At 44.3% G+C, this 13,139-nt stretch overlaps 1 protein-coding gene across 4 annotated transcripts in view; it reads left to right on the forward strand.

Annotated features, from left to right (window-relative positions):
- LOC104067984 (tolloid-like protein 2) overlaps nucleotides 1-13,139 on the forward strand; it is a 92,822-nt gene that overhangs the window by 74,451 nt on the left and 5,232 nt on the right. For all 4 annotated transcript variants that reach the window (XM_054070828.1, XM_054070829.1, XM_054070830.1 and 1 more), the window contains 7 exons: nucleotides 3,540-3,665; nucleotides 5,346-5,506; nucleotides 6,268-6,448; nucleotides 7,760-7,885; nucleotides 8,684-8,811; nucleotides 10,169-10,382; nucleotides 12,091-12,341. In XM_054070828.1, coding sequence (XP_053926803.1) covers nucleotides 3,540-3,665; nucleotides 5,346-5,506; nucleotides 6,268-6,448; nucleotides 7,760-7,885; nucleotides 8,684-8,811; nucleotides 10,169-10,382; nucleotides 12,091-12,341 — 1,187 coding nt within the window. The remainder of the gene's footprint in view (nucleotides 1-3,539; nucleotides 3,666-5,345; nucleotides 5,507-6,267; nucleotides 6,449-7,759; nucleotides 7,886-8,683; nucleotides 8,812-10,168; nucleotides 10,383-12,090; nucleotides 12,342-13,139) is intronic.

Below are 13,139 nucleotides of genomic sequence, written 5' to 3' on the forward strand. Positions count from 1 at the left end.
CACTTCAGAACTCAATCCCCTTTGCCCAGACTGGTCTATTACTTGAATTCACTTTTTCAACATTCAAGTCATAAGGTTTCATAATTTATAACCTGGAATTTTTAATCCATGCATTTATGCATGAAAAAATAGTTAGTTAAATAAAGTTTAATTCACAGAGTACATTGTCCTGTTAATCTGAGAGTTGCTAATGGACCATGACAAAGTGTGACTGCAGAATCATTGGTAAATACTCAAAAACTGTGATGTTTAATTCCACTCCCTGAACAACCTTCTCAGTGCCTAGATTTCCGTGTTTAAATTTCTCAAGTTCCATAAAGACACAGTGAATAATTATGCCTAAAAATGTCTTGGCTTCTTTCAGGAGCTGACGGTGCAGACTGACTGTGGCAGAAATGTCTTCCAGAGATTAGTATTACATAGAATCATAGAATCTTACAATAGTTTGGGTTGAAAGGGACCTTAAAAAGATCATCCAGTTCCAACCCCCCTGCCGTGGGCAGGGACACGTCCCACTAGACCAAGGTGACCAAGGCCCCATCCAACCTGGCCTTGAACACCTTCAGGGATGGGACAGCCACAGCTTCCCTGGGCAACCTGTGCCAGTGCCTCACCACTCTCACGGTGAAGAAATTCTTCTTTATTTCTAGTCTAAATCTACCCCTCCCCAGTTTATACCCGCTGCCTCTCGTCCTATCACTACAAGCCTTTGTGAGCAGTCCCTCCTCTGCCTTGTTGTAGTCCCTTTCAGGTACATGGAGACTTCTTGCCCTACAGCAAGTCTTTTTCTAGAATCTCAGGTTCTCCTGCTGGTTTGTAGGGAAGAAGGTTATACACCTGAATCTGACATGCTTTCCTTGTGATACAGATAGTCAGAAATAATTGTTTTGGTTTTGTTTTTGTTTTGATGTAAACAATGCATAAATATGCACTACCTGTACAATGGTCTTTGGAGTTTTTACTGACAGACTTGGTCTTGCAGTGTCTGCTCAGATTTCACACTTGAACCAGAAACAGTGTAGCTGACGGATGGTTAGGGTGTTGCTGAGTCCATGCCAGTAAGTCCAGCTGAGGAGCAAAGTGTGTTTGCTTGGAGCAAGCACTACAGTAGCCTTAGCTACACAACTTTTATCCAGTTTGCATTGTGGGCAGAACTGGTGCCGGTTGTGCTGGGCAGGCAGACCTGCAGGCTAGATGTGGAGTTTCAAGCTGGGATCTGAAGTCTGCAGCTTGTACCGCCAAGTCCAGAGGGTTTGTGACTACCAGCCATGCCATGAATAAAGTACATGAACAAATTAGATGACTCTGCCTGCACTCTTCAGATTGCCACCTGTAGCTAATTAAGCAATGGGTCAGCTTTGCCTTAATGAATTATGACAGGAATAGAGCTTCAATTACATGTCTTACAATACTGGAAGGAAATAGCTTAAAAGAAAAAACAGAAAAACCACAGTTAAGAACGGAATTGAATGTTATGCTTGTGAGAACATGCAGTGGTAACTTCTAACTTTGAAAAGAAAATAGACCTGCAAACAGCTCAGAGAGGGTAAGCTACTGGTCACACCCAAACTAGAATGTCAGGAGGATATGAAAAGCAATTACCTCGTGTCTGTCCCAGCATTTGTGTCTCAAAGGAAATCTCTATTCTTTATTATTTATCTTTATTTTGGTAACAAATTGTCTCACTGAAGCTTATTTTGTATATGATTGAGGTGTTAGTACTGATGTGCTTGTCTTGCACTCACATGGTTATGCCCTTCTTCTTCATGACAAGCATTAGAGGAAAGATAATACTTTGCAAAATGTACTTGTCCATATTCAGGCCTCATCCTTCCCACGGTAAAGACTGATTGCAGGGTTGCAGCTTCTCTTTCCTCTCAAGCAAGTGGTTTAACAGTCCAATTAGAGGCTTTTGAATTTGTACCCAAGCATGAAGCATGAAGGAAATACTCTGCTTTCTTCGTAATGAATCTACAAACAGAAACAAGAAGAAAAAAATCTGTTTGGACTGGAACTGTTGCAGCAGGATTTCCTGATTGAGGGAAGGCTTTGCAGGAAGACAGTGTTATCAGTGAAGAGAACAGAATATTTCAGTTGTAAGGGACCTACAATGATCATCTAGTTAAGAGTGTTCTTATTGACCTATGCATCAGTAACTCTTACTGGAACATTACATTGAGTGTAGGGGTCAAGGTATTGGCAGTGGGAGGCTGCAGGAGCTCCCCAAGCCAGACAGGGGGTTCAAGCTGACTCTGCAGTGGACCCATGGCAGGACACAGCTGAGCCCATCAGCTGAGCTGGTGGCACCTCTGTGAAAATACATTTCAGAAAGGTGAAAAATGATGGAGAGAGAGGAAAGGAGAGAACAAAAAGTGCAGAACAGCAGAGGTAACACTAAGGTCAGAGGAGGAGAAGGTGAAGGTGCTTCACAGCAGAGCAGATATTCCCTGTGGCCCCTGGAGCACACATGCTGGAGGTTTGAGAAGGAAGGAGCAGCAGAGTCATACACTGACTTGTAGTATGCTATCCCTCCTGATTTTCCATGCTTATGGCTTTTCTGAAGGTGCTGAGGATAAGCTGCAGATATAAGGCAGAGGGAGAGAAGTCTGAAGTGAAGTTGATCCTGGGGAAGAGGGGGTGGAAAGGTGTTTTCCCTAAGTGCTTTAACATTTGTTTCTTTTGGTTTTGGTTTCCCAATACCCAAATCAGTATTCAAGTATATATATTAATTGGCAATAAATTGAGTTAAATTCCTCAAAGCTGAGACTCTTTGCCCATGGCAGTAATTAGCGAGTGGTTCCCTGTCTCAGCCCAGGAGCTTTCTTGCTCCTGTTCTTCCTACTTTTTCCCCTACTCCACTGGAGTCAGGGGCCAGGGAGTGAGCAAGCAGCTGGATGACAGTCTGGCTGCTAGCTGAGGACAACCCACCACAACCGCGTAAACAGAACCATCTGCTAGGGGATGCACATGGAATCAGGAGTCAGAGCGAGAAGCCAGTACATCTGGCTGCCTGTGTATTAAAATATCAGTTCAGGATATTTGTTGGGATGTGCTTGGAAGAACCTGGCTTCAAAGTCTAGGGTAACAAGACTTCATATATCTGTGAAAAGGAATAACTACTTGTATGTCCTGCCAGCTGCTTTGTTGCACTCCATTCAGTGGGTAAGGCCTTCTGCAGCTCCATTACTGTAGGCACCATAAGGGGCTGGTTCCTGGTAGCTCAAGTCACTCAGGAGCATGAGGAATTTTAAAAAAAATAAAACAAACCACCACAACAATAACAACAAAAATACCAAATGGGCAAAACCCAGAAGGCAGTGAGGTCTTTACAGGAGACTGTGTTTTCCTGCTCCTGTCTAGAAAAAAAGCGCTGTTGACTAGTGACAGTAATTGTAGTCGTTTACAGTTTTGGTGGTCGGTGTGTTTTAGCGCTGTGAGGTTTGCCGCAGTGACTGCTCTGTGGGCTCGTGCTGCGTGAGGAATACGAGGGGCTTTGGGTGTTCAGGAAAGTGTGACTTGTTCTGTTTTTCTCCTGATAGAGATGGATGAATGTTCTCTCCCAGACAACGGTGGGTGTGAGCAGCACTGTGAGAACACACTGGGGAGTTACAAGTGCACCTGCGAGCCTGGCTATGAGTTGAGAGCTGATAAGAAGAGCTGTGAAGGTAACCTACAGGTTGAGGCATCTTTCTATAGGAGGGGCATTATAGCTAATAGTGAAATTGAACAATCTTGGAGATTATTTTCTTTGCCTCTACATCCTCTTTGTTTCTGTTTATCTTCCCCAACCTGAAAAATTTCTTTTTATCAAATTTTCCCATTGAAAAACAAGTTTTGGTTGAAAAACTTGAAAATACTCTTAATTCTCAACTGCTAAACATCTCTAAACCCAGTTGTTCTTCATGGCCAGAGATCCCTGTTCAGACCAGATCTCCCACAGTGCAGCATAAGGGAGGGTGGGTATTAGAACCTAAGCACTGAGGGGCCCAAAAGGATTTCAATATATGGCAGCATTTATATATATATTTTTAAAATAGATTTCTTTTGTAGGCTAGCAATGTTCTGCCTGCATGCAAGCTAGGCATTCTCCATACTGAGGAGTAAATTCCCTTCTTCTGTTATGTGGGGGAAAAACCCCATGTGTTTGATTAAAACCTATTTCTGTCAGCTTTCTATTTATGTAGTTTATTAGAGAATCCACCCATTGTTCTTGTCTCATAGCTCCTTCAACTGAGACATGGAGGGAGCTCCACCCACTGTGAGTGGTGCTGTCAAAGTTATCCAGTTTGCCCTGACTTCTACTTTTGTCAAACTCTTTGGTGGAGGTTGCTATCAGCTTGGTGAGGGCAGAGTTAGGTATGTGCAAAAGGCTTTTGGAAATTTTACTTTAATTTTTTAAAACAATTTCTTGCCATTTTGAGCAAGCCAGTTGGTATAACTTGGCAAGCGTTTTTTGAACTTCACTCTTAACCTCATTTCTTTCTTCACTTTTAAACTTCATTTGTGGGCAATATTGGAAGGACGGTCTGAAATTGTAGTGAAGCACATCAGAGTAAATTGCTTTTGTTTCTCCAGACACACATACTTGCTATATCTTTTGCGTTGAAGCTACTCCCTTGGGTTGGTTCTCTTAATGCAAAATTACACTGGGAACAAAACACAGGAGACTTTTATCCCTGCGGATTGTGAAGATCTGGCCGTGTCTCATTTCTCCCAATAAACAACAAGAAAAACTTGTTTCATTGCAAACAGAATTTTGCAGCAAAAGGGCAAACTGAGGTTGATTCCTTTGAGGTAAAAGCCGTGCCCCTCCTGCAAGAGGGTGAAGCTGAGGTGTCAAATTTTTTAAAGGAAATGGGATAATAAAGCTAAGTCTTTGGCTTTGTCTTCAGTTTTCCTTAGAGAAGATGCAGTCCACATAAGCCTCTGAAGAGTTAATGGGAGTATTTTCCCTAGGATTCCCTTATCTCCTAATTATTCCATTATTGGTAAACTTGAAATAGTAAAGTTCGTTGGACTGAGTGGGGTGAATTTACTAGGCTGGCCTTTACTACTGTGTTGTGCATGTCAAGTCAACTGATCCACTGTAAATCCAAGGCTAGAGAGCAAAGCAGAGATCAGTCTTACACGGTTGGCCTGGCTGTGTGTGTGTGTTGCTGGTGATTTATAGCAGGTGAGGTTTCTGTAGTCTTTGCAGGTCCCAGCATTTTAAACCTATTCTGGAGGCTGACATTTGACGTGTGTCACCAACCAGGATCTGATTAATTTCCTTGCTAACAGTGTGGCCCAATCTGTGTGTCTGAACAGAACCAAGTAAAACTTGTGTTCATTTATTGCCTCTCCAGCTGCCTGTGGGGGCTTCATCACCAAGCTCAATGGGACCATTACTAGCCCTGGATGGCCCAAGGAATATCCTACTAACAAAAACTGCGTCTGGCAGGTGGTAGCTCCAGCCCAGTACCGGATCTCCCTGCAGTTCGAAGTGTTTGAGCTGGAAGGCAATGATGTACGTAACCAGTCCCTGCATCTCAGAGGTGTGACTATTGGCTGACTCAGAACTGGATAAATCCTTGGGGTACAAGGAAGAGGACACTCTGTCTTACTGATGGAGCTTCTAGTTGTTTACCTGCCCTTGATATAATAAGCTAATAATGATGATTGTTCTCCTTGAAGTCTGGATCTGGAGTGGAAAGATTGAAGCTGTTCTGTTATGCTTCTTTACCAATTTTGCATAATTTTAGATCTTTTCTATCCTTAATAGGTGTCTCATCCCCATCCCTCAGAGCTGCCTTTGCAGGAAAATAGTTGGAAATTAACAATGAAGTGGAGTTCTTCAAGGATAAACAAAATAACTAGTAAAATAGTCTCTTCTCTGCCCTGCTAAGGGCAGGGTGGAATTTGAACAAAGCATTCAAGGTTCAGTTTCTCCACTATAAATGGGAGCAGTGGCTCTTCCTTCTTTCAGCACTTTCATTCAGCAAGTGCTGATGTTTGTTCAACACTGTCAGCTTCTTGGATAAGGTGGGATTCATTACTTTTGTGAAAATAAATGGAACCTATATTCTATTCTGATAAACATACACATGCCGTAAGACTTACGGCATCAAGTGAAGAGGGTGAGAACACTGTCAGAGGAGAATTTGGGGAATTTTGTAGTGCATTTGAGTATAAGGCAGTTTCTGTTCCCTCTCAGTCAAGCCTCTGTCCCCTTCCTCCTTAATGCTGTGTCCCAAGTCCACAGAGCTAAGAAATCTCCTTTCTTGGCAGGTCTGTAAATATGACTATGTTGAGATTCGTAGTGGATTGGCTTCTGACTCTAAGCTGCATGGAAAATTCTGTGGCTCAGAGAAGCCTGAAGTGATCACATCGTATGGCAACAACATGAGACTGGAGTTCAAGTCAGACAACACGGTCTCCAAGAAAGGCTTTAAAGTTCACTACTTTTCTGGTATGTGGCTGTGTTCTTTCACTTGCTTAGCTGTCTCTTCTGACTGAACCTCTTGTTTTTGGTGAATTTTCTTCACCCTCCTGTCAAATCAGGCAGAGCCTCAGGTGGTTTGTTACATATAAAAAGGATGGTTGCTCTGTGCTGTGTCACCTTTCCTTTTGGTTTCTCAGTGCACTACATGGTCCGGTTTCATAGTGCAGTGTCAACAAGATACATGGATTTTATCAATACTGCTGGTCCTTCCGCTGGAAGCGATGGGGATCCTGATACTAGACGTTATTTCTGTCCCTGGAGTCATGAAAGAAAAGTTTTTACCTTTGAAACTGAGAGAGTTAAAAAATTTCCAGAAGTCTCCTATGTAACAATCCTTCCCATCAAAGCAGTTCAGGCTAGTGGAAGTTTCTAATCCTCTGCTCTGAATCCTTTGTAGCTCTTGGTGTCAGTGATGTACCTAAGCTGGCAGGCAGTCCTGGAGGTTAACTGTACATTGTATCAAAGTAGAAATTAAATTCCATGCTGTGTTTTCAGCAGGGACTGCTGAGTATTAGTTTTTTTGAGGAGGATGATCAGGCAAAATGGCCTCTTCAGTTGTAGAGTAGAATCAGGGCTATGGGTTTGGTTTAGTAAATCTAACAAGAGGAAGGATGAGGTGGGTTATGTTTCATCTAGAAATATATTTAGGGGTGAGGAAACATATGAGGTTAACCCATTAACCCAAGAAAAACTGGAAATAAATTGCTCATAAATTAAATTGGACTGGAAACCATGAGCAGATCCTGTGCTCAGAGCAGTGAGATTCAGGAATGTGTAGTACTGAACACACAGTAGTGAATATCCTCTGGGGCATATTTCAGCCTCATGGAGCAGTTTGTACCTTAGATCCTCTCCTCCATCTCCATTCTCTGCTTGTGCTCTCGGACAGAGATAGTTAAAGATGGAGACTCATGAAAGCATGTAAAAACTTGGAAAACATAAAGACTGGTTGAGTATATATTTTTGCCTAGGCTAGTGTGATACCTTTCCTGGACTCTGTTCTAAAAGAATGAGACATTGCTCTAGCTTTCTTTTAGGTCAGAGTCCATAGTCATTCAAAATCTACATTATATAATAAAAGACAGTTGTGATGGATTTTATGAAATTAAATACCATTTACAAGAATTGTATCTGGGTTAAAAAGCTGACTGGACTAATCCAGCAGCAGAGGCTGAAGGCTTGTACTGCTATCTGCTAATCGGGGTAGGAGACTTCCAGCTGGTGGCTGTAGTAGTCTGTTTCTGTCAACTCAGTGTTTGTTGGTTTGATCCTGCCCAGACAAGGATGAATGCTCCAAAGACAACGGTGGTTGCCAGCACGAATGTATCAACACCTTTGGGAGCTATGTATGCCAGTGCAGAAATGGCTTCATGCTGCATGAAAATGGCCACAACTGTAAGGAAGGTAAGGTCCCCACGCCTTGCAGCTGGGAAGGACGAGGTGCTTCAAAGTCTGTTTGAGCCAGAGTGCTTCCTGCCTGATGTTGGAAGGATGTTTGTACAGTTTGTACAAAAGCCCCAGCTAGCTGAAAAACTGCGTGGAAAAAGGGAAGAGAGGCTGCTTTTCGGCTGGATCCATTCTCATATGGCCGTGGGGGATGAACAGGGAGGGGGCAAGAATTTGGGCTAGTGTCAGTAGCAGTTGTGGGACATTACCATTAGACTATGCACTGCTGTTTCTAATAGTTATTGGGTTTGAGTCAGAAGATAATGGATGAGGTGATCTAACCACGTGCTGCTGGCAAAATTACCTTTCTTCCTTCATCCCTTCCCCTGCTGTGTGCTACCATGGCCTTCCCGTGTACAGTCTCTGGTCCTGGTCTTATGTCTCCATGAGATGATTCAGCTTTCCAAGTTGGCAAAACAACAACAAGGCTGAGGTAGCACCAGAGTCAGCGTGGTGGAGGGACTGGACACCCTGTCGCTAGGAACAGGGGAATACGTTTGGGAATGAGGAGCTGGGTGAGTCTAACAAGGTGCAGGGGAATTAGATGGTCTGGTTCACCAGCTGTTAAGTTTGCTCAAAAAAGAATAAAGCAAACCCCAGAACTATGCAGTAGTACTAAAACTTCTTGTACAGTGACTGAAACTTTCCCTCTGCCTTGTGGAGGCTTTCAGTGGGCAGAGAGGAGCGTGAAGGATGTTAAGTGATTCTCAGGTGAGACCTGCCTCGATGCCTTTATCTTGTTATCTCTCTCTCAAGCTGGTTGCGAGCACAAGCTGAGTGGTGCAGAGGGAATGATGAGCAGTCCAAACTGGCCTGAGAAGTATCCCAGCCGGAAAGAGTGCACCTGGGACATCTCTGCAATGCCTGGCCACCGAGTGAAAGTAGTGAGTAACCAGTGTGTGAGGGGAGAAGCAGGCTGGACTGTGAGGAGCTGAAGTGACTTTCCCCCACCACTGTAGTGATCCTCCATAGGTCCTGTGTGAGGTGCTTGGATGAGGGGTCCTGGAGGCTGCCCCTGAGCTGTGAAAGGACAAAAGGTCTCAGAGGGACACAAGCAGGGATGAGGCAGCTTCGAGAAGATTCCAGCAGATGACAACTATGGAGCATTGCTCTCTTATCATTGCATCTGCATTAAAAGAAACATGACCAGCAGGTCGAGAGAGGTGATGCTCCTCCTCTACTCCATTCTCCTGAGACCTTACCTGGAGTACTTGCCTGCATTCAGTTCTGGAGCCCTCAGCACAAGGACATGGATCTGTTAGAGCCCAGAGGAGGCTGCAAAGATGGTCAGAGGGCTGGAACACCTTCCCTATGAGGATGGGCTGGGAGAGTTGGGCTTTTCAGGCTGGAGAAGAAGAGGCTGCAGGGAGACTTTAGAGGAGCCTTCCAGTACTTAAAGGAAGGCTGGGGAGGGGCTCTTTGTCAGAGTGCAGTGACAGGATGAGAGATGATGATTTTAGGCAGAAAAAGGGTAGATTTACATTAAATATTAGGAAGAAATTTTTTACTGTGAACTGGAACAGGTAGTCCAGAGAAGTCATAGGTGCCCCATGCCTGGAGGTGTCCAAGGCTAGAATGGATGGAGCATTGATGAACTGGATCTAGTGGAATGTGACTCTGCCCATAGCAGGGCGGTTGGAACTGCATGATCTGATCTGCAAGTCCTGTCCAACCCAAACCATTCTATGGTTCTTCCTTAACAGAAGGTATAACATGCCCTCCCGCCCCTACTCCTCCTCATGGCCTACTCTTTGGGGGCCATCTCGCTATAAGGCAATGGTAGGGCTGGTCCTCATCCTCTCTGAGAGAGAAGCATCAGGCCCATTTTACAGTGTGGCCTGATGCGTATGGCAGAACATGCCGAAAGCTGTGCAGATGGCCCATGCACTGAGGGAAAACAATGCCTGGGACCCCTGTGTCAGTGGACACAGTACTGCCCATTAGGTATGTTAGGTAAGGTTCACAGCAGGAAAATAAGAGTATACATGCCTTGCAGTTGAAAACTGCACTGTCATGTACCCACGTGAGGCAGCAAAGCTAAGGCTACGTAAGACAATCGTTTGAGCTTCTGGGCTTTGTCACTCTGAGATCATTCTGTCTGAAAGCACACTATTCTGTTCTGTGGGTGTAGTGGGACAAGCACACTATTTGACCTGTTCCTCACTTGGCATTTCATCCTCTGCTAAATCGCATACTCAGTTTTATAAACATCTGTCTTAATTCTCCTTACTCGTGCTGTAGACCTTCAATGAGTTTGAGATTGAACAGCACCAAGAATGTGCGTATGACCACTTGGAAATGTATGACGGGCCCAACAGCAAGTCACCTGTCCTTGGCCGCTTCTGTGGCAGCAAGAAACCAGACCCTGTAGTGGCTTCTACCAACAAGATGTTCCTCAGGTTTTACTCAGATGCATCTGTGCAAAGAAAAGGTTTTCAGGCAAAGCACAGCACAGGTAAGCTGGTTGCCTGCCAATACCCAGTGCAATCAGATGTCATCAAGTCTTGCTGTGTTCTTTAACAGGCAAAATGAGACACACCTTTGTCCCATATGAGGTGTTTGGTTAAGCAGCAACCCATTTTGTTCGTCATCAACTCTCAGAAAATGAGATGATACAACTTAGCCCATATATTCACCTCCCCATGGAACAGGCCGGTTATGGTGGAAGCGGAAGTGTGCTGTGCACAGACACAGCCAGCTTGATCTTCTATCCGTGGCAGCCCAGAGGTGGCTGTGTTGCACTAGGGTTCAAGTTTTTTAAATCTCTGCTACTGGTGAAAGTGCTCTGAGCAGCAGTGCATGAGGGAGTGGTGAAGAACTTCCTGGCTGGCTGCAGGGAAACTGCACCAAAGTACACGCATTTTGCAAGAGCATGGGGCTGCCTTTGGGAAGAAAAGGGTTATTTTAATCCCCATTTTCTAATGTTCTTCAATTTACTGCTGGTAAAATACTTGGGAGTCAGAATTTCAGCTGCAGAACAACTGCAAAGAACATATTAAGTCTTCCTTTCAAGCAGTTGCTCAATAATATAATTTATTTTTCCAGAGCATGATTTGGCAATGTTTAACCACAAGGCGCTAAGCACAAAGTGCGATCAGCATAAAAGCCCAAATTCTCAGAATACTCTGTGAAATCAAGTTTTACTCAATTTATTAGAGCAAGAAGGGTAACAAATTATTAGTAGTGATCAACAATTTAACAGTAACAGCTTTAAAGGCAATGCATCTCACAGTTACTACAAGACAATAAGTATAGAAAGATACATTAGCAAATGTCTTATTATCAGCCAGATCCGCAGTTGCTGGGGAGCTCGTTTTTTTATTTTGCAGCAAGGATTTGGAGAGCCTGTCCCTGGACAAGTCAACGCAGTGCATCTACTCATAGGTGAGGTCTCAAAAGATCTCTGCAAGGTGTCTAGCTTTTATACCATTGAAGAAACAACTTCTATCACCCCAAAAAGCAGAGTCTGTCCCCAGCTGCTTACTGCTCCCCCTCCTCCCAGAATGTGGCTGAGGTTCCAGGAGAGGAGAGGAAGTAGGAGCTGGATATCTCTTATCTTCAAGCTATGGGGCTGTAGAGATGCAACATTCTTGTATGTGTCCTCTCTTTTTCACTCAGCATCCATGGTCCTGCTGATTGGTCAGCTGGTTTGTTGGTAGGTTTTTTTCCCTCTGGTATACTGAAGCCACAATTAAGGTGGCACAGCCCAATCCTGCTGATAATGCCAGACATGAAACACTTTCTCACACTCTCTGTATCAAGGATAGCACAGCACAATTCTACTGATGTGAAAATGTGAAAAGTTAAAGATCAAACAGTACACACAGGTCACTTGTATTGTTTTAGGCCTGTCGATCGGGTGCTGTCACTTCAAGCACAAACCCCATCCTGCCAGTTTTAACTAATTGTCTCTTTCTATGTTCTGTACCAAAAGGATCCCATTTCTCTATGCTACGTGAGTCAATGGATTCATGGGTGACTGGAGAATTCACTGGTTTATGGTAGTTAGGGTGCAGTGAATTCTCCTGTGAATTACCTTCCTTGACATACATGCACTTCATACTGGAGATCATCTTTCCCTACAGCTGGCCCAAAATTGAATGGCGAGTCTTTGTTGTGAGGTAAGGCCTTTGATGAGGCTGCGTTTTGTGCTTTTCCTCCAGAGTGTGGTGGACTCTTAAAGGCTGAAGTACAAACTAAGGAACTGTATTCCCATGCTCAGTTTGGGGATAACAACTACCCGGGTCAAAGGAACTGTGAATGGGTGATTGTAGCTGAAGATGGTTATGGGGTGGAACTGACATTCCAGACGTTTGAGATTGAGGAGGAGGCCGACTGTGGGTACGACTACATGGAAATTTATGATGGTTACGACAGTACTGCACCACGCCTGGGACGCTTCTGTGGCTCTGGGGTAAGCCATGATGGTGGGAATTTCACAGGCATAACTGGAGGTAGCAAGGAAGAGTGCTCATACCCTTTTTGGAGAGGGGCAGCTCTCACAAACTGGTGATGAGAATGCCTTGTGTCTGGGTTTTGCTGCTTCTGCTGTTGCTCGGGATCACTGCATTTTTATCTGATGCACAGAGATAGTCTGAAAACCTTGCTGATTGACTTGCCCGTATTAGCCCAGAGCCGTGTGCAGCAACATGGAACTGCAATGCTGCTTTGCCCCATCCTTGCCTCAAAAGTGTTGTGTAAATGTTGGAAACAGCTTTCAAAGCCCATTTTCATTCTCAGTCACTTCCTGCCTGCAGCCAAGTCACATTCCAGCCATGATTTAATGAGAGCAAAGGGTAGAGGGACTTGCAGAGCTGCTTGTTGATTCCAAGGTGGTGTGCTGTCTCCTAAACTGTTATCTATGTCCCCATTAAGAGGAGTGACTCTTAGCATAAGCAGTAGTGTGTGGTATTTAAAACCAGAAGTTCTAAATTTAATTTCTTTAGGACTTCAGCAATGAAATGGAGAAAGTTCTTATTGCATTTAGAGACATCCAAGAGGCAGGTGTGTCGGAGCAGTCCTTGCAAATTGGGGAAAAGGTCTGGAAAATAAACTAAGGCATTACAGCTCAGTTTGAAGAAGTTCAGGGCAGCAGGGTAGTGATCTACCTTCTTGCACGCTGACAAGTGGAGAATGAATGGGAAAGTGTTGGTCCTGTGAGGACAGGGAAGCTGTAGCAGGTTAGAACAGTGGGGAGGGGGATAAGCAGAGT

The sequence above is a fragment of the Cuculus canorus genome, chromosome 7 (genome assembly GCF_017976375.1).
Source record: "Cuculus canorus isolate bCucCan1 chromosome 7, bCucCan1.pri, whole genome shotgun sequence".
Classification (NCBI taxonomy): domain Eukaryota; kingdom Metazoa; phylum Chordata; class Aves; order Cuculiformes; family Cuculidae; genus Cuculus; species Cuculus canorus.